Consider the following 25,949-nt stretch of genomic DNA (forward strand, 5'->3'; position numbering starts at 1 on the left):
CCTTTAGGTCCTTTTTCTGGAACTGACTTTGAGTTTCCACCTTCCACCGCTTCCCATGAAGCGATGAGTCAGAACAGAGTAAGGAAAAATACTGTCTCTCTGCATCTTGAATCTTTCCACGGTCCTGAAGAAACAGTGATTTACATGACAGCCATGTTTAAAGAATGAAACCTGGATCAGGGTGGCCCCTGCCTGAGAGGGTGGGAAAGGGCTCTCTACCCAAAAAACAGCAGTCTCAGTGAAGGGAGATGTCTGTGGTCTCTCCACAGATCAGTGGCAGATCTCAGTGGCAGCAAAAAACCCCAAACGATGTAAACACCTTGCTTCTATAGTATTTGCTGTAGTTCGTTTCAGACAGGGTAGCTACAGACAGCTCAAATACTTCATAACCAAGTTGATTTTACAGAGTAAGAATTTCCAGAACTTAGAGAAACTGAGATTGTGCCCCAAAGAATTTATAATTTTACGACACACCACATAAGTGCATTCAGTCAATGGGAAAGGGAGGGGTAAATAAACCTGGAGTCAGTTTTGTTTTCAAGGTCAGAGTTGCAGGAGAGTTAGCCATCTGTGCACTTGTTTAATAAGCTGCTCAGAAATGTTGGTGTTTCAGCCTATTTAAGTTCTGTTTAGAGATTAGTCTGAGCCCTTGCATTTCTTTGAACAGTGTCCTGATAATTCCTCTATTGCTGGAACAGTTGCATCTGGAACACACAGATGTAGCAGCTGCTTTGAGGAGGTTCTCAAGGTCAGGCTTTGTCTGTGAGGGGATCCCAGGAAATCTGATCAGCTTCATATGCCAGTCTCTGGTGACTGGAAAATCCTATCTACTTTCTTCCTCTGGCTCCTACCTGGCTATGGCTTTTTAATGCATGTGGTTCTGTAATGTCAGCATCTGAGAATCCCAGATCTTAGTTGAAAGTCAATTATCCTCTTGCTCATCAGTGTTAATTGGAAAGGTATTTTTGCAGATGTGGGAGGGGTCAGTCCTATTCATTTTTATGGACTTTACAATCTTACTAAATGGAAGGGAATAATAAATGGAATAGGAAACCAAACCTAAATGTGATCTAATGCAAAGATCTCTCACAGTTTACGTACAGTCTTAGTGTCTGTTTTCACTTGTGAATGAAAGTTATTTTTTAGTTCCCAGCTGAGCTGCCTGGAGTTTATGACAATAAAACTACCTGTGTATTTGTGTCCCTTCTGCAGCTGTTCTTACTCAGTGCAACTCTGTCTGGGGAGAGAGACTAAAAGCACCAGAGCCTCCTGCTTTGTGCACTTAATAGGTTTGCCATAGGAATGCCCTTCATGGATCCCATCCCTTTGTGCTGGGTGCAGTAAGCAGATCAAAAAATAAATCCCTTCCCTAGAAAGTTTAGGATCTAAGTGCAAGAAGAAGGCTTAAACTTCCTACAGCAAATCTCTTTGGTTCAGACACATTTTGACAGCCCAGAGAACTCTGGAAGCAGGCTGAGTGCAGCAGTGTTTCTTGGCTAATGCACATGGCAGAGGTCTGGGACTAACACATTGCTAGGCACCAGTATACTTACCAGTATATTCCCGGTGAGCCTGCACGGGCTGGGCAGTCACCAGCCTTGTGGTTCCTCCTTGGAAATGAGCTGAGTCCTTGATGTCACTGATTTGTCATCACTTGGTTTTAAGATTTTATGCCCTTTTCATGTATTTTTCTCCTTGAGTGTTATCCTTTCAACAGTTACAGAACTTCTGATAGTTTATGCTGCTCTTGCCTTGCATCACTTATATACCTTCCCACTTACACCTCCTTACTTACACACCTTCTCACAGCTCAACAGTAATTTTCATAGAAAAACTGAGCCAATGTTGTGCAATTGTGTGGCACTAGAGTGAAGCCTCAGTCATGGACCTGAGCTGGGCTGCCAATTACACACAGAGAGGCTGGAAAAGCAGCATTAAGAAGAAACAGGACCAATGCATTGATTAGCACTTGCCTCGTGGGGATTACATCCTTTCTAGTAAAGGTTTTGAAGAGCAAAAGTAAAGAGCTCTGTTGAAATGGTGGTGATTTCCAACCAGGCAGGAGAAGGGCAGCATGGAAAGAGGCAAATGAGGGCTTGTTTTACATGGGTTGTTGGATGCTTGGCTTCACAGGGGAAGTGTGAGCAGGAATCACTATACTGACATGATATAGGAGGAGATCAATAAGAAAGCCCAGACCATAAAAGCCTGTCTCCATTTTCCAGCCCCATTTCCATTTGGTGCTGCAACGAGGGAACTGGCAGAAGGCTGACTTGGTCAAAGCAAAGGGTTAGGCAAATAATCTGAGGTAAAGCACTGTCTGGATGTCAAGATACATTTCAGCAAGGCCAAAGAAAAGAAGGGTGATTGCAGTAATTGGGAGGAAAGCCAGGCAGTTCTTAGGTATTTGAAAGAATGGAAATTATTTATGTGGAGCTGTTAGAGCAAATGAATCCACCTGAGCTGGGATGTGGCTGCCTGGGAGAAGGTACAGAGCAAAATCTGCATTTGTTGATCCATGGGTTGTTGATCCATGGGTTGTTGGTCTGCCATGCAGGTAAGATGTTGCAGTGCACTCAGTGACAAAGAAATAACAAGAAATCATGGAAAGAAAAGCAAAGAACTCTAAGCCATATTTGACTTGCATTGTCACCTCTACCAGCATCTTTTTGCCAGTCTCTCAAAGTTCTTTTTAGAAACTGAAGAACATGTGCAGGCAGAACAGTCCTCAGCACAAAGATGTTAGCTGTATCTGTGTGTGTTACTGCAGATTGAAATCATTCAAAATAGAATGCAGAGGGAGAAAAGAAGGGGACCAAGTAAAGAGCTTTGTAAGGAACACCAGGAACTAGCTGGGAACAGGTTGGGAAAATTGTGTTTTCTTGCATACCCTTTAGAAAATAGCCTTTAGAGTAGCAGGAAGAGAATGAAGAGAGGCTGGAATAAATTAAAAGATCTGGTCTCAGTAATAGCACCAGCACTGGTGCCAATATCTGCTAGACAAGAGCTGTCTGGGAAGAGATCATTAAAGAAGGAGAGAGTATGAACTGCAGCAGGGTTAGGATGAAACTGGAGAGGAGAATCTCCCAGCAGTTTGGTAATGGCAACAATGAAGGGTGAGGTTTAACATGAGGGGGGAAGACTGACTGAGGTGGGATCTAGAAAGTAGTGCTAAGAAAGTGCAGTTGGGGGTTGGCTGTGAAGCCTGTAGAAAAAAAATAAAGTTATTTTTTCAATAGCTATTGAGGATCAAAAAGTCATGACGACTTTACTTTGCTATCTTGCTTTTATAACTGGGTCATCTAAAAGGATGGCTTCTGTTTTGTGGTTGTTTAGGATCTGCCCTTTGTGAAGTATTTTTGTACAATATATCTTTCAAAATTTTCCTTCTGTTTAGTACTACCTCTGCCCTTTTTTGCTTCCAAATGTCATCTATTTCATTTGAGAATTGTACTCTGGGGTGCTTCAATTATGTATGAAGGTGGAGTATTTGGGATGTGCTATTCACAAGTGCTTTCAATATGCCATCTGAGCTTTAAATATGAGCAGAATCACCAATATTTCAGTTTCTAGGGCATATTCTCTTAAATGTGCAGTCAAGATATAGTTTATATTCCTAAGCGTTCCATTTTTTACTGTTTCTGTGAGGCCTTATGAACTTTCCACAAGAATGTAATGAAAATATACTGGATTGAAAGTATCTGGTGCAGCAGGGCAATCATAGAGAGAAGGCACAATTGAGTGTGTTGTTGTTCGGATAAACAACAGATATTTGAGAAATATTCAACAAACAATTGAGGAATGAATAGAAAAAGCATTGCATCTTAAATATCTTCAGCCCATAATCGTCTCCTAAGACAGATGATGTCACATCTTATGCAGATTATCCCAATTGGTGCTGTAGATCAAATGTATCAGTAGCCATTAGAAAAGATAGACAATGAAAGAGAACTGTGCAGATATTCAAGAAGCACTGCTTGGGCTGTTCTGCACAGAAGCAAAGCATGTTTGCTGCCAGCAGCTCCCACCTGCTATCCAGCAATAGTTTTTGAGCCTGTACTTCTGATGATATTTTGCTGGTGGTGCACATGGAAAGAACACAAAATTCCAACGTCCCAGGACAAACCAGAAGATCTAGTGAATAGTTTAACAAATATTTTGGGGGAGCAGTTTTTGACTGTGCTTGTGAAGGTCTAACAGCCAATTGGTGCTTTTTCTGCAGATTCCTGGCTCTTAAATAACACTTATAATGCATTACAGAAAGGCAGAGAATGCTGTGGGCTTCAGTTGGTAGGATCTTAATAGGTTGAGATAGAATGAAATAAACTGGATGAGGGAAAACAAAGGCCATATGGGATCCTAGGCATTTGCAAAGATATTTGAAGCTATGCCTTTGCCAGTTATCTGTACACAGACACCATTTCACAGCAGCCTTTATGCCTTCCAACACTGTGCTGCTGTCACCCATCATCCCAATAAAGCTGGGCGTGATAAAGCTTTGAGTGATGCTTCTCCAAACCAAGAAATACTGTGCCAAGAAAAAAGGCTGTTGTTGGATAGGTAAGGAAGTGCTCAAGGAGAAAAAATATTTAGCATTGGAGGAGAAGGAGGAGAGGTTCAGCAGTGGGTATGGACATTTGAGTAAAGGGCATTGGGGAGGTGAACAGAGCAAGGGGGTTGAGATTCACAGCCAGATGCACAGGGAATTCTGCTGCCAAAACCTGTGAAGTGTGTAGCAGCTTCATATAAAAATAGTGGTACCTCAGTGGCCAGTTGCATGGTGGGCATGCTCTTTAAAGGAGCTGCTTGCAGACACAAACCAACCCAGTGAGGGACCAGCTGGCACTCCAGAGGACTGTCCCTTGGAGAGGCAGCACTCTACAGGGAGCACAGAGCAGGCATGGAGCAGGAGAGACTCTAAGATTTACTGGATATGGGGAGGTAAGGTGTAAGACACTTTTATAGACTGAGAGATTCCTGCTTTGTTTTCCTCTCATCTGCTAATCTAAGATCAAAACTAATCTGTATCTTCTGCCTCCACTGCCCTGTCTGTAGGTTTTGAGGGTTTAATGTGTGGTCTCTGTGCTGACATATTAGTAATCTAATATTAATTTTATTGCCAATAGTCTTGAAATACCTTTGCTGTAAATTTGGAACAATCTGTTCTTTGAATGCATTCCACTGGCTCTCTGGAGCCCTGATTAATAACCTAAATGACTTATCATAATTAGCTAGTCCTCAGTCTTAGAACTGGAGAAAGCACAAATTTGACAGCTTCCGAAAACGAGTGGAACAGAATCAGGGAGTCTGCAAACATTGCTGCCTTTGTCTTCATCTGGAAGCAGTTTCTATCAATAAAAGAGGTTTTAATTATTTTTTTTTAAGATAAATCATGTATTTAGGACTTCCTTTTCATATACACTCTACTTTTTGAAATTAGTGTGCATTTGTCCTTGCACCAACTTTGTTTTCAGCAGGTCAGTTCCTCCAAAATACAAATGATGTCTAATTTCCCAGAAATGTCATGTGCAACACATCCTGTTGAGGTCTATTCCATGATGCATGAATTGCTAGGGAATGTGACACAGAGTACCAGTGCTGGGATATGCACCATCTAAAATAAGAAAATAGTGTTTAATTGAATTTTGTTCTTCTCTAACATCATTGAGTTTCAAATTACTGGGAGCACTAGTGCAAACATGAGCATTTTTGTTCTGAGGATTGCTATGAATTTTCATTTGTAACAGTGTCTGTTGGTAAGAGAAATAAGCTATACAGAAAAGTAATGCTGCATGTTTTGCATGGTTGAATTCTCAAACAAATTTAACGAAGCTGTTGTGGATATATCACTCCAAAAACCAAGGCAAATTTATTTTTCCCTGCCCCTGAATACTGAACAAAATTCAGCTTTTTCTTTGTCAGGTAAAATTTTCTGTAATTCATAAAAGATTTGAGTATTTCAGAACCAAAGTCACGTTCTCAAGCTTGAGCAAATTTTTTTGAAAATTTGCATTTGTTTGTGTATTTAAATCTTTGCAAGTTCCATGGTATTACAGTAGTGTCTGAGTAACAGAGTACAGTGTTTGCTTCTTTGTATTTCTCTTTCTAGCAGGTTATTTCAGCTAGCTCTTAGAAAAAGATTAAGGTTGGATGCCTAGTTGGCATATAAGTGTTGAACTGGGGTGAAAGTTGTGCTTCTAAAATACTGTCAATGAAATAAAATAGAAGGCTTGCGTACAAACGAAGGGTTACACATTTTCTCCCTCTGAATGTTAGCAATGTGCCTGGAGAGTTTGATGAGGGTGTTCTGGCTGGTTGGGTGTGCATTTTGCTCATTTGTGGAGGTGCATACACACTTGTGTCACAGCCTGATGGTTACTGCAAGCAGGAAATAAATCTGAATATTAATGCAATGAAGGTAATGGGCCATTTCTTTCTCATCATCTTACACTGGCTTTTCTTAAAACTAAAGTTCCCGTGTTCTCCTTTTGCTGGCAGCAATGAAGCCTATGCAGATTCCAGTATAATATGTAATCCCAGTTATGACTGGAGTCCTTCCCTGCCAAGCAAAAAATCTTCAAATTGCACAACAGTGACAGGAACCTCAGAAGTGAGGTGAAGGATGCTGTATTTATCAGTCGCTGTGCCATCTAACCTGAATTGGTTTAAAAGCAACAGGCAGTTGGGAGGGACTTTAATTAGCCTTTATAACAAGTGTTTGCTGCCTTCTCAGCTTGTCTAAAGTTGAGCTGTGCCAGTGTGTTGGGAATTGCATCTGCTCCCTCTGGATTCCTTATAACCTCCTGATTTTTCTTACCATTTCTCATTTAAGATTTATGTCCATCTCAAAGAAGGGAGTGGTGCTGACGGGTTGGATGCTTTGAAGAACAAACCACAGCTTCACAGTATGGTGGCCAAAAGCCTTTGTCAAAACGCCTCTGGGAAGAACTACATCATCTTCACAGGCCCGAGCATTACCAGCTTGAATCTCTTTGAAGAATTTGAGAAGCAAGGTGTGTATTGAATGACTCATTGGGTTTTAATGGTGACAGACCTAGGGGCTTCATGCCATTGAATTAAAAAAAAAATCCAAAAGTCTTTACTGATATTTCAATTCCTTGTATAGATAAGTTGTTCATGTCTAAGAAAACTTCTCATTTGTGAGAAGGAACTATGCAGAAGACTTTCTAATTGCTCTTTAAATCTTCCTCTTTAAATCTTCAAAATGAAGATGCAAAAACAATTTTAATAAGGTTATTTAAAGTGCTTGCTTTTGTTCTTTGACTTAGAAATGTGAGGTCAAATCTCCTATGTGACCTGGGGCACTTTTCAAGGAATTTCCTATCTGCCTGTGATTTTTCTATTCCTGTTTTGAAAGATGAAGGATGGGATGAATCCTTAGAGATGTGCCTTAGATGTCTTCTTTGGTTTAAAATCTGTTAAAGATGTGTTTTCTCTAGAGGACATTTTATGCCTTTGCAAAAGCTCTAGAAAAGTTTGCTTTTTGTGTTTTGGGGGATTTTTGTTAGTATCAACATAGCTTGATAGGACAGATTTTAGTTTTGAAAGTGTAATAGAACTCTCCATTAGCAAAACCACATGAATCAGCAGAATGTCCATTGATACAGCTCTCCCAAGCAAGTCTCTTGCTACTGCAAAGAGCAATCCTAGGTCATCCTTTCTGTCAACTGCCCCCTCACTTTGAGCATGGAAAAGCCACGTGTTGCTTTGCTTTCAGCGATGCTGAGGACTTGTGACTCCCCTGCAATTACAGGATCCTGCACTCTTGCCAGTCAGCTTTAAGTCATTTCATGTCACTCTGGTCTTGTTCAGTCAGCACAGCTTTTTAGTGTTGTGGTGCATAGAATAGATGGTGTGCCAAATGGGTGCCTCCTTCCCAGCAATGAGGCTGGAGGCTGCCATCATGCATCTCAGCTACAAGGCCCTTTGCTGACACGCCATTGCTGTCCAAGTTGGGTTTTTTTGGCATTGCAGAAAATTAACCCATGCAAGCCATTATATTAATGAAACAGGCCCAAAGCAGGGGGAAAGTCTGGGAATTGAGACAATATGTTAATTCTCATTTGAAATGAGAACATCAGTGAGCTACCCCAGTGCTGTAGTCTAGCACTACAGAACTGTGCTAGCACTGAGGGATGCATCTGTTGAGCTCCATGCAGGACTTTGTTCCTACATTAATTTAGGCAAGCTGGAAGCTCACTGGCTACAGTGGAATATCTGCATACCTCATAAAAGAGCCATGGTTTCCCAAATGCTGCAAACAGCCAAATGGGAAAGGAGTAGAGCATATTTATAGTGCACTGGAGTTTTTCCTCTGAGCAGAGACCTATCTTTGTTAGAAGGCTTTTCACAGCTAATTATAGTCATTACATATTTAAGACTACCAAACCAATGGATGCAAAACGTGAGTTTAGAAAAACACAGAGGATAACACACATACTCTTTGTACCTGAGATGAAATGTTAAGGTTTAAAGGTGTAAAGACTAACAGCTTGACTGAGTTCATCCTTTATGCTCAGCTAGAGAAAGATAAAGATGATCTGGCATGATCCATTTTAACCAGTAACCCTGGTGAAAAAGATACATGGCTACTAAACCAGCTGAGTGTTTATTACTTGCAGATAATTCAAATTGTTCACAGAGTTGATATATTCATAGGCTTTACACTGCACAGATAATTCAAATTAATGGTTTCTATCAGGTAACAAATTCAGTAATGTCTTTTTAAAACATGTAATTTTGACTTACTATCTGATCAAATATGCTAATGCAATAGTGAGATTTCATTTTGGTTCATGACTTGTTATATAGCTTCATGAGACTTTATAATCTCTGACAGCTGGCTCCAAAATTAAATTTCAGATCTGGTACACACTATCACCTTCCTAGGGGTGAAGCTATGAGGTGGGTGGGGGGTGGACACTAAGAGAGCAGGTTTATTGACTTTGCAATATAGATGGCCCTCCTACATAAATAAGATCATGGGGAGAAAAGTGTTTCTGTTTAATAAGGCAGTGGGATTGTCTGCATTTGCCATGAGCTGCTGGGGGCTAGCTCAGAGGTTTTGCAAGGGAATGTTGAGCTGGAAGGACTGTGAGACACTGGGAGAGGTGAGATGCTTGAGATGTCAAGCTGTGGTGAAGTCAGTAAGAGCCTTGGAGGAGATGGTGTTTATTGACTGTGCTGCAAAGCAGATTGTGTACTGCCAGCACCTGCTGGGATCCTGCTGCATTAGCAGTACATTTGGGGAGAGGCAAGCAAAGAATCCTGGACTGGACAGAGAGATCTCTCCTGATCTGCCACAGAGTCTCCTTCAGCAATGAAGTCAATGTTGGGGTTTTTTTGGTGTGTGACTTCAGCTAAACCTGAGCAGAGTGACACCATGACCAGAAAGTGTCACGAGAGCCTGTTGAAAAGCATCTGTGCTGAAGTGCTCATGACAGTTCAAGACCCATTCTTAAACTGATAAATTTACTTTTTTTGTTCAAGAAGATTCAATTTCTGGGCTAGAGCAGGACCAGTAGTAGAAAGATTCCACTGAGAGCCAAAACCAAAAAGAAATTGGTATTGATCTTAGCTGCTTTATTTTGTTTGGGGGTTTCATGACTATCAACAGAGAAATAGGGAAATATTTAAATAAGTTTAAGCCATAAACTCTCTGGGAACATGAAAGTTTTAAGGCAACTAAAGGCAATTCTGGAAAATCTGGAAAGTCACCCACTCAAACTCTAGTAGTTCCTTTCAAAATTGCTGATGGAAAGGACTTGGGGTCTTGGTAACAAGATGCTGAATCTGAGTCAGCAGCATGCCCTGGTACCAAGCTGGTCAACACTGTCCTGGGCTGTGTTAACAGGACTGTAGCCTGCAGATCAAGGGAGGTGATTATTGCCTCCTACAGTTTTAGACAACATGCCCCCAGTACAAGAATACTCTGTATACAAATATACTCTGCTATGGGGAGGGAACTGTTCTTATTCAGGTTGAGAAAAGGCTTTGTGGGGATGCAACAGCAGCCGTATGCTACCCTATCATGGGAATGGAGCTGGCTCTTTACAGTGGTGCATTGTGGAAGGACAAAAAACAACAGATTTAGGCTGAAACAAAAGATGTTCAGACTAGATGCAGGATTTTTTCCTGAGGGCAGTGAAGCAGGATGCCCAGACAGGTTGTGAAGTCTCTGTCCTTGGAAGTTTACAAGCCCAGACAAGGTAAAGCCCTGAATGGCACTGTCTGGCTTCAGAGCTCACCCATCTCTGTCAGGGGGTGGGACTAGAGACCTGAGTTGTTTTTCAGCCTGAACTATTCTTTAATCCATAGAATCCTGTGATCCTATAAAAATTTTGTCAAATCTTAACTATTATTCATTTTCCTCACCCTAGCCCACACATGCATTAAAGACAGTAATGCTCTCTATTGAGAGCCTGTGGTGCAGCACCTTCCCTGTACCACAGTAGACAATCGTGTGCCTTGTAATATAAAGGCATGTCAGTGAACATCATTCTAAGACCCATGTGAAGGTACCAAGAACTGAGAAAACTTCAGAAAATAAGATAGAACACTTTGATCTTTTTCAAAATCAAAACCCTGAATAGACCTCTTTTATTTTTCAGGGGACATACAAAGAATTTCTTTCACTGGCCTCTGAATAGAACTGGAAACCTGCACTGAAATGCCCCAGATTCTCTCTTCTGTGAGCAGACAGCTGTCACTGCTATTTGCTGTGACATTCATTCGTAGTCACATCCCTTTTTCCCTCTCTAAGCATTAGTATTGTCCTTTAGAGGGGTCAAAACCTCCTAAAGCACTGTGTTGCATGCTTCCCTTAAACACTGATCCCTGCAAGTCCCTTCTACGTGTTCTGAACCAGCAGGAGCAGCTAGCTCTGTTTTTCAAAGCTGCAAGAGCTGCCAGCCTGGTTGACTATGGCATTCCCACAAGGTTTGCAGGATCCTACAACTCCAGCACATGGACTAAAGCAAGCTCACTTCTGCCCCTCATAGCATCCCTGCCCTGGTTTCCTAGCTCTGACTTGACCCAGTGTTTCATGCAGAATAAATGATTGCAGAATGTGTATTTTCACCTGAATTAGCTTGAGCCTGATGGCCTTTGTGATCTAGTGAAGGTGTGGTGAAACAGGCTTCAGCACAAACTCTCTGGAGGCTGGAGACTCTGGGAATGAGTTTTGGGTGACTACACCACATTTATTCTTCTTTGCTAAACTATCTTAGGGGTATTCATTTATATTGCACCTACAGTTTAAGAAGACCAGAGAAAAACCTATTTCCAGTGACTCCTGTGTGTGCAGCAAACACCTGTTGTGATTCTGGTTTAATTACACACAAAAACTTCATTGAGCCAGATGGGTGTAATTTTTATTGCTTCTATTGCTATAGTAACTGGGTGGTTTTAAAAACCTCTACAGTAGATTAAGGGTTTCATCCATGATGAGAGATGCTAGTAAATTTGTAGAAATGCTGCACTTTTCTAGGTTGTACAGCAGGAAGGCTACAGGATGTGTTCCTTAGAGAGAAAATGGTTCCCATTATTCTGCATGAGGAATGGAACATCTGCTGGAAGTTTTCTGCAGGCTTATTGCTACAATAAAAGGAAAGGCTACAACTAATTAGTATGGGATCTCAGAGATGGCTGTTGCTGTTTGAAGCTCTAGCACAACAATGTAGTTATTAGCTTGGTTTTATTCCATTGCAACCTCCTGGAAAAAGTATCACATTTCAATGAATAATAAACTCTGGGCAGCTAAGGAAATGCTTCTCAGGTTTGCTTGTTATCAAAGCAGGAAGATCTTAATATTGGCTAGAAGAAAGCTTTATAAATGTTTGCTAGGTTAATAACTAAGTCTGCAGGTAAATGACCTACACTGTTTGGCTATATCTTAGCAACAGAAGAAATTTTTAAAAAGAAAAATAAAAAATCACTTTTCCACTGGAGGTGCAATTCCCTCTATAATGATTGTAAGCCTGTTGTCATCAGGCTTTTCTCATTTTCTTTTGTAGAAGGAACTTATGGATTTCCAGGGACTGATTCATTCATTAGAAATAACTGGTGGAGTACAGGTTTCCCATTGCTGTGTTGGTTGACCTTCTTCTCTCATCAGTGGCTTAAATTTCTGATGGAAGAACTGTAGCTCCTTGTAGATTTGCCCACAGCAACTGGACCAATGTATGAGTATATGCAGTTAATTTATTAGTATTCCTGTAGAGTCTGTGAGCTGTTGAGTGAATGCTCAGCATGCTAATCACTATATGAACCAAGGACAAAGGCTGCACCTGCTCTCAAGAGCTTAGGTGCTTCCAGAAAGACAGAGACAGAAAAGCCACATAAATGGAAATCCAGGAACAGAGGTAACATGTTTATGGAAACGTAAGAACAAAGGTAACATGTTTAGGGGAAGCCAGGCACTGAATTCTGACTCTGCATTTTCACTGTAAGGATATAATGCAAAATTCAGCATGATGAAAAATTTGATAAAGCAGACTTAGCTGACAGATGAGCTTTAAACCACCACAAGATGTGCACAGATGTCATCTGCTTCCATGCCCACTGTTTTTTTCCACTCAAATGGGTTAACACAAAACTGAGGGAGAACATGGAAATTTCCATCCAAGATTTTGAGTCAGGGAAAAATTTGATCGAGAAGATCTCCTTGTCTTGGACTAACAGAAACAGGCTGTTCGTATTTCAGAGCCTAATGAAAAATTCAAGCATTGTTATTGATGTTGTTTTCAAACCTTGTTTGTGCCCACCTGGCTGTATTGAGATGCATTTTGCGGTGTTAGATTTTATTCATTGCATCTTTCCCATATGAAAAGGCCAAGAAGCTGTGAGCAACAGACTGTGTCTCCTACAAGAGCCTCTGGTGTCTGTGCAGGACAAGATCAGTGCTTGCTTTAGTGTCCTAAAATCAGAACTTGTTTTCACTGAGCTTGTATTTCCATCTTCTCCATCCTTCTGGCATTTGCATTTTTTTAAATCAAACAGTGGTTTCAGTGGTTTTTAGCTGCTCAAGCAGCATTTCCTTAGCAAAGCAGATGATGCAGGTGCAAGGAGTATTGAGCTAGAAATCAAGAATGTAGCAGCCCAGTGAAGCAGTAGATTAAGTTATTGTGACTAAAAGCATAGGAGTCATGTAGGAGAATTTACTTGTTAACGTCTGAGAGGCTGTAGCTTTCGCCACCTTCCTGATCCCTCCAAAATTTGTTCTTTTAGTTAAACACCCAAGCTTCTCTTGGATCATAAATTCTAATTTGTCCCATAGTGCATATCAGCACTGGGGAGTTTTGAGACCAATTTTAAACATGTTGTAATGTTAAACACAAATTGGAGGTGTTACAGCTAGGAAAATACCCTGAATTATTTTTCCTGTTGTCTCATCATGAACTGGAAATCTGCAGGAGGCGTCATTATGTTTCAACAAGAGATGAGGCTTTCTGCACTTGTCTGTAGGACACAAATATTTGGTATTACAGAAGAAAACCACTGGGCTGGCATATCTGTTAGACTAGAAAGTTGTAGGGCAAGTTCTTTCACAGGTCCTTCAGGTTTGTTCTGCTGGTTTTGCTCTCTGGGTCCATGCAATGGCTTGCTGATGGGGAATGTTTTTGTTCACATGCAGAGATTTACTGCTGTGGGTTGCTGAGCACCAGGAAGAGTGACTGCACAGGCCTACCTCCATCCATGCTGAACAATTCTGCAACTCCACAGTCCAGAGGACAGTACAGAATAAGAATGAAGGGAAACATGTCATTGATTTGCTGGTATAATAAAGGGCACTTTCGTTTTCTGACCAATGCCTATTCTCCAGTTCAACAAGGTAAGCAATATTCCTGCTTCTCATCTCAGAAGTGCACCTGCTTTATGTCACAAGCCAAAGTGAGTCACTGAGATTGATAATAAGCCTGAACAAAGAGCTTGATTGTAACTGATCATACATTCTAGATAAACAGCTGTAATGATTACTTCCCTTTTTGTCTTCCTACAGCTATTCTTTCTTTCCCATACAAAGGTTAAAAAGCCTACTGCTAATGCAGCATCCTTTTCTGGGCTGGTGGTGCCACTATCCTTTCGAGTATAAAGATTATATCTTTGCTGATGGTCAGAGAAAGGAAGATGATTACTGCATAAGATGATATTAGCCCCATTTGCAAAGCATCTTGTAGGATTACTGCTACAGAAAAATTAATAAACGTCGTGATGTACTTTGAACTCCAAGCAGATCCTACCATTAATTTTTCTTATCCAGTAAAAACTTAGTCACAAACAAGTATCTTTATTGCCAGAAGTAGATATGATTAAGGTTTCCTGCTCTATGTGAAACTGATTTTGGCAGTCGATGAAAAGAAACCAAAACAGATAATTTGGATAGTTCAAATAATTACAGAGAGCTTCTTGCTACTGAAATATTTTCCTTTTTGAAAATATAAGATGGTTTTAAGAACATTTGGAAACTTCTGTAAACTGCAATGACTAACTAACTTCTTGAAATTAGTTTTTCAGTGAGAATGTTGTTGCAGTTTCTTACAATTTTTCTGATTCATATTTATGTATAATTGCCAGAGACAAATGAGTATAACATAAACATTTAAATATAAAGCCACCAATTCAGAGGCATCTTCTACATTCATTTTCTGAATCCCAAGCAACTCTCACATGTGTGTACAGATTACAGAAGCAAAGCTAAGGCCTAGAATTACTGTATGGTAAGCTGAGAAAGCTGACTTAGTGTGTTTATCAGTGCTTGCCAGAAAGCTCATTGCCTTAGCAAAGTATGGCTGATCCTGAGGAATTGTGCTGGGCATCCCAGCAGAGGGAGGACTTGGTGATTCAAATGGACTGACATCTGAGCACAAATACTGAAAATATATATTTGAAGGAAGTATGGCACTTGGAGACCCTGCTGAAGTCAGTCTCTGGAGAAATGTATCTCCCCATGAGGGGCTTTCACCATCAGGATTTGTGCTGTTTTCCTCGTGTTTTTTGCTGGATTTAGATTATTCAGCAGCACTAACTGGACAAGTGTTATTGCTACAAACTACTACTTGTTTTTTGTAGACTTGCATGGAGCATTTGGTTATAATTCACAAATATTAGGAAAATACTTGGCTTGTAAACATCAGTGTGATGTTGAAAAAGAGGAGCAAAAGCAGACTGTGCTGGCAACATCCTTTAAAAGCAGCACGTGGAGGTGTGAGCTGTTGTGCTTGTGATTGACCTTGGGTCTGTTTTGGCCCCATAGAAGGGATTGTAGGTGGTGTGTGTGAGGTGTTTATGATTACGACCTTTGTGTGTGATGGACGAGGCTTTCCCAACTCATTGCTTACCAAATGCTGGCTGGGACAGTTGACATAGTTCACTGTGAATCAGAGCAGAAAACAGAGGCTGGCTTTTGGAAAAGTGATGCTGGGCAAAGAGTCTCTAGCAGGGACATGGGAACAGATGGAAGCTCGGTGGGAAGGCAGGAGACCAGATTGCTTGCCTCTGATTTGGCATCACTTAAGTCAGTGCAGCAAAGACAGTTTAAACCAACTTGAGAGAAGCTGGACCACCAGTCTCCTCTAAGGCATGTAAATATAGAGGAGGAAGAGGAGAAATCTGTGCTCCTTGAAGCAGGCCTGTAGCACAGACATGCTCAGCATGTGTTACAGGGGAGAGAAGGTAGTTAAACAGGATTAAAACCCACACAGGGTAGTTGAAAAGAGACTGATGCCAATGAGATTATCTGGTGATGCACAATGCATGTTTGCACTTGGCTGAGTATAAATGTGCATGGGCTGGAGGAGGCCATGAAGAGAAAACCTTAAAAAACAGAAGGCAAGAGGTGGTCAACAGAACACTTAGGATGAGAAAAGAGGTGGACATAGCTAATAACTACTATTTATTGAAATGTAAAGAAAAGTCAAGAAGGTAAGTCTTGCCTGTACGTGGAGTGTAAATCTCACCCAAGCCAGAGGCACCAGGAGGGCAGTGCACTTGTCAGAGCAGATCTATGAATACTATTCTTAGATGCAGCAGGTTATTTATTATGAATGTTTTAAACCAGCTTGTCATAATACATCATCTCAGATACTGGAGGATGAATCTAATTCCTTTGGTCTTGCAAACAAACCCTGCTAGTTTCTGCCTAGAACAAAATCCAGCCAGATTTTTAATTGCTCTTAAGCTTTATTTTTCCTTGTGCTTATATTACAGAAGAAGTGAGAATTAAAAAGAAATTGTGACCCCCAGAGATTAAAAAGTTACCTTATTCTAAAGCAGATCATCTTTGCGCTGGCCCAAATCTCCCCATGTGTGGGACAAGGCTGCATTTTGGTTTTTCACTCTAGATCTGCTGCCCACTTCCCCAGCATCTCCATTATTGTGTTCTAAAAATAATTGCAATCTTTTCTACCTTTCACATGTAGCAAGATGGAGGAGGCAGCAACCTCGCTGCATAGTAGGATGACCAGAATAACATCTTCAGCAAAAAAACTGTTGAACCTAAGATCTTTTTAAGTAGCTTCTTTGGGAGAAGAACTTCCACAGGTGTTCTTCACTAACTAGCTCTACTTAAAAGCTAAACAGTCAATAACTAAGTGTAGAAAACAAAGCTTGGGCCACAGATGCAAGGAATAAAGAGCTGCAGATGGCATGTTAGCATCTCATAAATGAGATGTGAGAAGATGGGAGATGTTGCAGAGCCATCACAATTTTATGAAGCAGTTGTATGAGTCTCTGTTTGGTTCTTACTCCAGGAGAAGCTGGAGTGACAGGTGACTGGTGACAATCTAGTTTCCTGAAAAAATCAGCCTGTGAGATTGGCCCAGAATTGGAAAATATGGGGAAGAAGTATAACGTTAAAAAGCATATTTCAGAATGGATAAGCTCAGGGTTTCAACTTACCACTTCCATATATCCTTTGTGAGACTACAGTCAGGAGGTTGTGTCCAAGTATGGTAAGACTGAAGAGGGGAAGACCTTGATCATGAGACTTTGTACAATGCTGAATGTTGGCAATTCTGATAAAGAACTGTAAGGAATCAAAGTCCTGATAAAAAAGCCATATGGCACTTGGATCATGCAATGCCCCTTCTTTTATATTGTTTTGAAATCTCAGGGTTTCAAGATGGATGCAAGAGCTAGTATTAGTGGGACTCCAGTTTTTAAAAAAGCATAATTCTAGATAGGCTTAAGACAAGTGTTTCGAGGAAACAAACATATGTAAACCTTTTGGCTTGTTTCATTTGAGGTAATACTGCCCAAGTTTTGCTTCACAATCATACAGCTTAAAATTTTAAATCAAAAAGAAAAAAAAGAGTTAAAAGAACCCCAAACCCAAAAACTGATGCCTCTCTATGGTGACAGGATGGAGGCTGGCAGTTGGCACCCTTTCCAGCATGGAAGCAAAGGCAGGCTGTGGCTGCAGTGCAGGCAGTGTGTTCCCTGGAGTGCTGCCAGGGATGGGAACACGGCAGTGCTGGGGGAGGACCAGGAGGGGAAATGTCTCATCGGATGTGCCAGTGAGTCAGCTGGCTTGGGACCATGTGCCTGCAGCTAGGAATGACCCAGCTCTGGCAGTTGTCTTCCCTGGGAAGGTGGGCTATGGCTACAAAACAAGCCGAGGAGAGGCTAAAAATAGTATGCCTATAAAGCTATTTATATTCTCAAAACAGGGGAATGTTATGGGGAATATAATAGAAAGTGATAGGGAGTATATGGTTCTGCCACAGCAGTGCATTCTTTAAAAGATTATGAATACTTATGAAGCAAACTGGAAAGGAAATACAAACCCTCCAAAGAGAAGGGGAAGAAAGAGTGCAAGAGGAGAAAAAAGGTGACTTTTTTTTTTTTTTTGTATAACACTTGTACCAGGAACACACTTACCCTTCTCTGACCTACCCTGATGAGATGGCAAGTGATTTTGCAGCGCTAATGTGGCAGACTGGTGGTGTACCAGTTCTTTTTACCTCATGCTGGCAAGATATGTGTAGGACTCATTAAAAGAATCAAAACCACACTATAATAATTGCATGAATGTTACGAAAAAAATTTTTGTTTGATTGGTTTTTCCCCCTGCTCCTTGGGCTACATTTACACCCAGCTTGAGGAGGCAGAGGAGAAAGGAGAGTGTATTGAACAATTCAGAGGTAATATAATTTTGGACTCTTGAAAAATCAGGCTTTAAACACCCCAAATAAATTTCTGCGTGGCTCAGATGTAACATGACATTTAGTATGTGTCACAATACTAGCTTCAAAATAGCCTGCCAGCTAGGACAGCACAGGGGGCTTGACAGAGATAATGGATGGAATGAGACTTCCAGCTGGAGGAATGAAATGGTGAAGTCTGTAATCAAAACGTGAGTAGCATTTAAGGGCTGATTGTAAAAGAGTTGGCAGAAGGATGGCAAAGCTTTCAAGAAAGCTTTAGAAATGAGAAATCCAAGGATTGTACCTGTACTGAAACAATGCTGAAAAAGGATCCAACCAAGCCTGTGCTGCTCTAGACCTGGAGAAAATAGTGTTGCACCTGAGAGAAGGCAGTGTTCTGTGGCCATGGAGTAAGGGGTGCTCCATACCCAGGAGAGCCAGCAATTGAAACCTGTACAGGCATAAGGTCAAAAATTGGGGAACAGACTCCTGTGTTCTAAGTTTGTTTTACCCACCCTTCCTTCCTGCAGGGAGCTTTCCCCAGCAAGGGGGAAGAAAGACAGGAGCAATAAATCAGAAAAGATCTAAAGGAGTTTCTTAGGAGGGCACTGGACTTAAAAATACTGCTGTAGTGTTGGATAAGGCCAGGTCAAAGATAGACCACATGAGGGACTGGGGCCCGTTTCTGGAGTAACCTGCTCTAGCACCTGTCTGTGCAAGAGTGGTTGGTAGAAGGCTGCAGGGTGACGCCTGTTGCCTTTCTACAGATATCTGCAGTGTGCAGAATGATGAGCTGAGTTACCAAGCCAGCTGACCAGGCAGGATGGGAAGCAGCACTTGCAGGCAGAGAAATGTGTGCTCTCAGTGAGCAGCCTACGGGTACTTCTGAGCTCTGGCTCCCCACAACAGGAATGCTAGGCTGCTCTGCAATCACCCACCAGCTTCACTTCTGTCTTCACTGAGTTCAGCCAGTTGGCTCCTTCTTACTGCATTTTCTTCTCTGTGTCAATTGGCACCCAGTGAAGAGAAGGTAATGTTGCCCTTGGCCCCTATGGGTGGAGATAAGCAAAAGATTTAATTTCAAGGGACTAATCTGAGACTTCCAGAATTCAAAGCATATAACAGCAAGTCACTGCTCTAGAGCTGACCACAATTTCATGTGATCCAAAAAAGGAAAGACTAATACTGTCTGTAGGGGGCTACTGTGGGACTACAGGAATGTGTGGGTTCTTTTGACTATATGGCAAAGATGTTTGTATCTAACATCTTTTCATTTCAAACTGAAAAATGATCCCTCTTCTTCCCCTTCCACTTGTTCAATGTACTAACTGTGGGAAAAGAAATCAAATTAGCATCTGTTAGAGATAATTTTCCAGCTTTAGGGAGGAAACTGTCAATAATACTTATTTTATAAGGTATATATAGAAAACATATTTTTCAATTGCTAGAATTATGATGTCAATTTAAAACTGTTATGTTTCTAATTGATGCAGGAGTTATAATTAAGAGAAAAAGTGGAGAAATTCCATGCCCACTGGCAGTTGAAGCCTTTGCTGCTCACCTTAGCTACATCTGCAAATATGATGATAAATACAGCAAGTAAGTAAGAAGATATGCATGTTTTTGTGTATTTCTTTCACACCTTCTCTGTTGCTGCAAGGTTTGAGTTATTCATGTTGAGCTGTATCTGAGGGCCCAGTGCTGCTTTCTGTTGAAATCAAAGATCAAATGCTGGCTCTGCATAAAGCGAGAACTGCATAGCTGGTATTGGTTTGGCTCTATCTACCTATCCATCAGTTAAAAAAAAAAAAAAGAAATTTTGAGACACAGGTCCTTTGTACCTTATAAATGACTTTTAAGAAGTGATGGGAGAATGAACCAGCAGACTGATAGAGAATTCAACAGGGGTCTACCAGCTCCACAAGTCTCTCAGGCTAGCTCAGCTCTCCATCTCTAGCCATAGATGGTGTTTAGTTGGTGATCTGTCCTGGTGATATTTACATCACCTGGAGCCAGAAGAAAAAAGACATTCAGTTATGCATGTAAAGCTGATCTACATGATGAGAGAGCAGAATGTAGAACTTTTGGCTCCTGAATTCCAGTTGGTGTCCTCAGTGTTAGCTCTTAATGTAGCAGGGAGGAACAGAAGTGAGTAATAATAGCAGTAGTGAAGCTTGGCTGTGTGAATAGCAATGAGGCACAGAAGACTTCAGGAACTAGAAATTGAGAAGAGAGAAAAAGCAGCACAGATTTTTCAAGCCAGTTCTGGGCAAGGCAGCAAGAATTCAGTAGAATATATGAAAGAGGAGGAGGTGGTCGCTGGAGAATGATGTTTGGATCTGATCTGAAGAAATCAATGCAGAAAAGAGCTGGGGTAGTAGATTTAAATGGTTACTAAAAAAATGAAAGTAGGAAAATGGGAAAATGGGAACATGGGAAGTCTTATGACTGAAGAGAGAATATTCTGGCAATCCTAGAATTAGTCAGAACCTAAATATAAAGATGTCAGTCCTTTCTAGTTCTGCCTTGTGGTCCACCTACCAGCAGTGTACGCTCTCGCTCTACCCCCACATCCTCCCACCTACTGTTGACAGCAGCAGCAGCAATCATTCTTTGCTCACAATAAACCTGAGGAGAAGCATCAGCAAGCTTCCCAAAACTGTAATGTAATGTGACTGAGGCTTTTTTTTAGTTACAAATTGAAGGGATTCAGACCTACATCTCCCATCACAAGGATATTTGTCATGGGTGAGCTCAAGGGATGTTTATCAGTACTCTTACTTACATGGGGTGATACAGAGGTGAGAGTGTTGCTGAAGTTTGCTTCTGAGAGCAAGGTGGTCTGTTCCTTTACACACTACCCCAAATCTCAAAAATCGTGCAAATTTTTTGTTAATGTCTGTTAAATACATTGTACAAAATTTCTTTAAATAATGCTTGAACCAGGCATTATGTCCCATGTCTGCTTCTCCTTAAGGACTTAAAGATTTTTGTCTGGAGTGATTTCTCACATCCCAGCTGCAATTGTTCTGCTGAACAGTGTTTTTCCCTCCTTTCTTGGCTTTTAGGTATTTCATTTCTCACAAACCAAACAAGACCTGGCAACAAGTGTTCTGGTTTGCCATCAGCATCGCTATAAATAATGCCTACATCCTCTACAAAATGTCAGAGGCCTACCACGTGACAAGGTATAGCCGTGCACAGTTTGGTGAAAGACTTGTAAAGGAGCTTCTTGGCTTGGAGGACACCTCACCCACCCATTGATGCTTTGCTCTTGATGGCATAGGCAGGGAAGGAGGGAAAGCAGAAGATACCACACCTGGAGCGGCAAAGCAAGGAACTTGTGACACCACCAGTGCTGTCATCCAAAATTGCCAAGTGATGCCACTAGAGAGGTGCAAACTTTGTTCCTAGTATCAGCTGGATGTAAACATGTCGTGCAGAAAGTGCCACTGGAAAAGCTGACACAAAATTGCATATGTGAATGCCCTGTGGGAATCTGTACACCCAAAACAGACTTAAATTAGCCATCATGTCTATGCTATTTGTTGAATAGGGGCATCTTGTAAAGTTCCTTTGGGCCAAGAGCTTGTCACAAGCTTGCACAGCTCAGCAGTCCTAGATGGGTATTACAGGAAACTCTACACCTTCCTTGGAGTTACCAAATTCCAGGACAAGCCCCGTGAGGCTGCACCGCGGGCTGTGGCTGAGCACGGCTGCCATCCCGCACGGCGTCACTGCTGTCCTCCAGTGGGACAGGCAGAGCAGCCCTGCACAGGAACACTGCAGCTGGCATCTTGACAAACACCACCTTCACAGGCAGGCAGCCAGGAACTGAGGACCAGTCATGACTTTTTTCTTTCTGTGTTTTTTTTTTCCCCTTTGTTTTTATTCATGTAACATAAGACAATTTGATCCCAGTTAGAACATAGGAAAATTAGGAGGAACCAAGTACATTAGTGAATTTAAAATGGCAAATACATTATACTGATTTTCATTTTTAACCAGGATGAAACATTTTATACACAAACAGTGATTAATACTGTAAGTATTAACAGTGAGCAAACCAGTAAGTAATACTGCCTCACATCTTAACTGCCACGGTCAGTGTACAGGTGAGAAATCAAAATATATCAACTATATTTTTTCTTGATTTCAACTGTATCTTAAATGTTGCTTAAAAAGCTAATGTAATGGACTGTTAAAGTTTTAAGAACAGTAATTTCTTGCTTTTTCTTTGGTAACTGTCAAGACCTTTTTGGTCCACTTTAGAATTTTGTTTGGCACACGGCAGAAAAAGGAAGTCACTAATAGCCAAGTGTTTCCCATTATCACTGTGGGGTGTTCTGTAGGAATTCTTTTTGGTAGAGTTCAGGGTGTGTCACAGTAGTTGTAATTAAGCAGATTACATGTTTAGGAAAATACCGTAGCATTGTGTCTTAGAAAAGGAAAGAAGTCCAGTTGCAACCAACCTTAAACCTTGCTAAAACAGAGCAAGCCCAAAGAGTTCTTCTGTTCTGAGTGACACTGTAGAGGACAAGCATCACCGTGAGCTGGTGGCCAAGGCCATGTTTTGGTGCTTGTGGAATCTGAAAGCCAGTGGAGTTTCAGAAAACAATGCCGAGAGAGAGAGGTATGATTGAAATGAGGAAATCAATATCGGGGGGAAGTACGACCCTGCCCTCTACACTTTATTGATTTCAGTCCACTGAAACTCAATCATCAAAAAACTTTGTATTCTGAAGGTTAGCGGTGATGGGCACAAACAGAATTGCATTAACTTACAGGGCAGAAAACCATGTTGATTAGAGGCCCCCAAGCTTGAGAAGTTTTACTCCCAAAGACTAACTTGAGTTGATTCAAGAGGAATGGAGTGAATGATTGATACATGTAACCTGGTAAGATTTACACTGATAAATCAATCTGACAAGAGGCAATAGAGGGTAACCAACATATATTTGGAAACTTCTCAGATTTCATCATTCTGTGACGTGCAAATGCATAGCATGTAAATAATAACAGAGGAAGAATCCAGCAGAAGCTAGGAAATGAATGACTAGCCCATGGAGTACCCTTGCACTGACACCCTTCTGTTTCCACCAAAGTCTTACTGTTTGGCATAGACCTAGAGGCAGATCTCACCTGGTTGCAAGGAGAGAAGGGGATGGCCAACTCCTTGGTGGTTCTGCTTGTGCCACAGCCTGGAGCCTGTCCCACCCATCCTGCTCTGCCTGCCAGCTGCACAATGAACAGCAGCAGGATTCCTAAGCATCCTTTTCACTTCTCAGTCCACAAGGTCTCCACCCAGGAAACATGGGAGAAAGGACAAGACTTTGTGCACTGAGGCCTCCTAAACACAAAAGAAGGAGGTGGGTTTGTACCACTCTAGCCCTTGACAATATCACATTGCACGGGAACCCAAGGATGTGTTCAAAATTTCTTGGCCCTGCAGAGAACTGAATCCACCCCTCTTCAGACTGAGTGTGTTTGATAGCTGGTTCTTGTCAGTCTTGTAAGTATTCAAAGAGAGACAGCAGCTAGCCTGAAGCATGAAAAATAAATGTTCAGCAATATAAACCTACAGTTTTCTTTTCTTCAGGAAATTTCACAGAGTGTTCTTATTGTTCCCTGCTTTGGACTATGCCAGCTGATATGGGATCAGGAAGTGTAGCTACTAGCTCATTATGTCCCATAAACTTACATGTTGGTTAAAACTCTGGCAGTAAGGAACAGTTTGGCTGGAACTTTGCTGATGGGATGGCTTAGATGAACAGTAGCTGCTTCCTTACACTCCCATGCCATGCTGGGGTATGTGCATCCCATGCACACATGTGCCCCCAGCAGACATGGGATGGTTTCCAAGACAACCTTGGAGCCACTTGGCATTTCTGAAGAGTAGACAGACCACTCTCCAGCTATGTTGTAGGCCCCTGGCATAAATCTGGAGCCCTTGGCCAATTGTTACATAACTATGTATGCTTAAAGGCCTGGACCTAGGCCATTCCATACAGAAAATGCCTTTTCTTTTTTAGGTAACAGTAGGCTTGAGGCCTTGGATATTTAATTTTTCACCAATGTATGCAGTTAATTATGTGAATTACTTGAGCTCAAATTATGAGATCCTAGCTTTTTGCCTCAGGGACTGGGTCCTGAGTAGTTTTCCCTAGAATTGGTGTTGACGGGGGATTACACAGTGGCTGACTATTACAGGGAAGATGCTTTAGTCTCCTTTGTAAAGGAGAAAAATGAAGACAAAATTATAGCTTTGCAATGAATTTCATTTTCTTAGCCTTAACCATCCCTCATCATTTGGAACTGTTGTTCTTATCATGCACAAACATTCCATAAGTAAGCAAAAATATTTATATATATATTTGTATGTACAAAATGCCTGAATTTTGGCTCTCAAAGCCAACAAGCTACCAAAGTGTAGTCTATATCTACAGATGACTCCTCCCCCTCATCTTTTCCTTTTATTGACTGGAAGTGGATAGAGTTGGGGAAAGTTAAAATTTCTCCTTGTTGAAAAAGCATCTTGCACTTTTTCTGTTACTACAACCGAGGCAAAGTAATTAAGGAAGACACGATAATTTTTAAAAGGCTAAAGTTTGTCAACTGCAGCTCAGCCTGTGTAGGATTATTTCCTTTACTGCAAACTGGCTCACTCAGATTTGGTTCCCTACCTGTTTGTAACATTAAAGTTTCTCCCTAATTAAAGAGGGGGAAAAAGTCTCAAAGTAGTGCCAGGATGCTCGTTATAGTGCGTGTGTGTCTAATTGTGAATAGCTTGTGAAATGATAGTTTGAGTTGTTTGTAGCCTTAAGACAATCTGGGTAAGAGATCTGAGAACTCAGCAGTAGGTAAAATGCAATAGAAATGCTGACCAGGTCACAGAGGAATATTTCAAATTTTTTCAGTAAAAAAAAAGAAGTTTGACACTGAAGTAGTTAAGGAAGCACAGCACAGCTCCTTTCTCTCCTGCTGAATTTAATTTTCACTGACATTACTTCTAAAAACTGATAATTACTTGTTCATGGTATGCAAACTTTGTTTCAAAGAACCAGGACCTTCAGTAAAACATACTGACCACCTTCTATGCACATCACTTTCAGGAAATGTCTGTCGTGCCACGATCCATTCTTGGAAAACATTTCTTTTCCCAGTGTGTAACACCACACTTGCCAGGGCTTAGAAGCCACTGGGAAGTGGTTTCCACTGTTGTCTCAGTTGAAAAATGCTTCAAGGGCTTGCAGGAATTCTGCCACTTTTTACTTCAGCCCATCTGTACACTTGAAAATAAGGCATAATTTAAAGAAATCTCATCGTCACTTTTTGTATCTATTATCTATCCTCAACCCTTCTATATACAAGTAGTTTAGGAATCATAATTTATAGAAGTACAACTTTGTTTTCTTCAGGTAATTCCTGGAGAAAATTGAATTTCACAACTCAAAATCAGCATTCCTGTTCTTTGCCTCCAGCTATATTTCTGTGGCCTTTTTTTTCCCGATGGTGTTGTTTTCTTTCTAACAGTTATTTAGAAGTCTGTCTTGAGCTGGTGAGTAGTGAAAGAAGCCTCCAGTATCTCATTCTTCCATGCCTTAGTCCCCTCGTGCTAGAGCTGATTCCACTGATGAGGGGGGGATTATGCTGCTCTGATAATTCTGTGCATCTCTGGTACTTTCCAAGCAAGGACTGCAAAGTGCTGTAACGACCTCAGCACTCGTGAGACATCATTAGCTTACCAAAGCTTCTCCTTTCCTACCACACGCCAAGGCACAGCAC

The 25,949-nt window shown here is 41.2% G+C and overlaps 1 protein-coding gene across 1 annotated transcript in view; it reads left to right on the plus strand.

Annotated features, from left to right (window-relative positions):
- Window positions 1-23,747, plus strand: part of PGBD5 (piggyBac transposable element derived 5) — a 62,595-nt gene extending 38,848 nt beyond the window's left edge. Inside the window, exons 4-7 of the mRNA XM_088161485.1 lie at window positions 6,833-7,013; window positions 13,655-13,852; window positions 19,658-19,763; window positions 21,233-23,747. Coding sequence (XP_088017611.1) covers window positions 6,833-7,013; window positions 13,655-13,852; window positions 19,658-19,763; window positions 21,233-21,428 — 681 coding nt within the window. The 3' untranslated portion in view covers window positions 21,429-23,747. The remainder of the gene's footprint in view (window positions 1-6,832; window positions 7,014-13,654; window positions 13,853-19,657; window positions 19,764-21,232) is intronic.
- The last annotated feature ends 2,202 nt before the right edge of the window (window positions 23,748-25,949 follow it).

The sequence above is a fragment of the Sturnus vulgaris genome, chromosome 3 (genome assembly GCF_052056855.1).
Source record: "Sturnus vulgaris isolate bStuVul1 chromosome 3, bStuVul1.hap1, whole genome shotgun sequence".
Classification (NCBI taxonomy): domain Eukaryota; kingdom Metazoa; phylum Chordata; class Aves; order Passeriformes; family Sturnidae; genus Sturnus; species Sturnus vulgaris.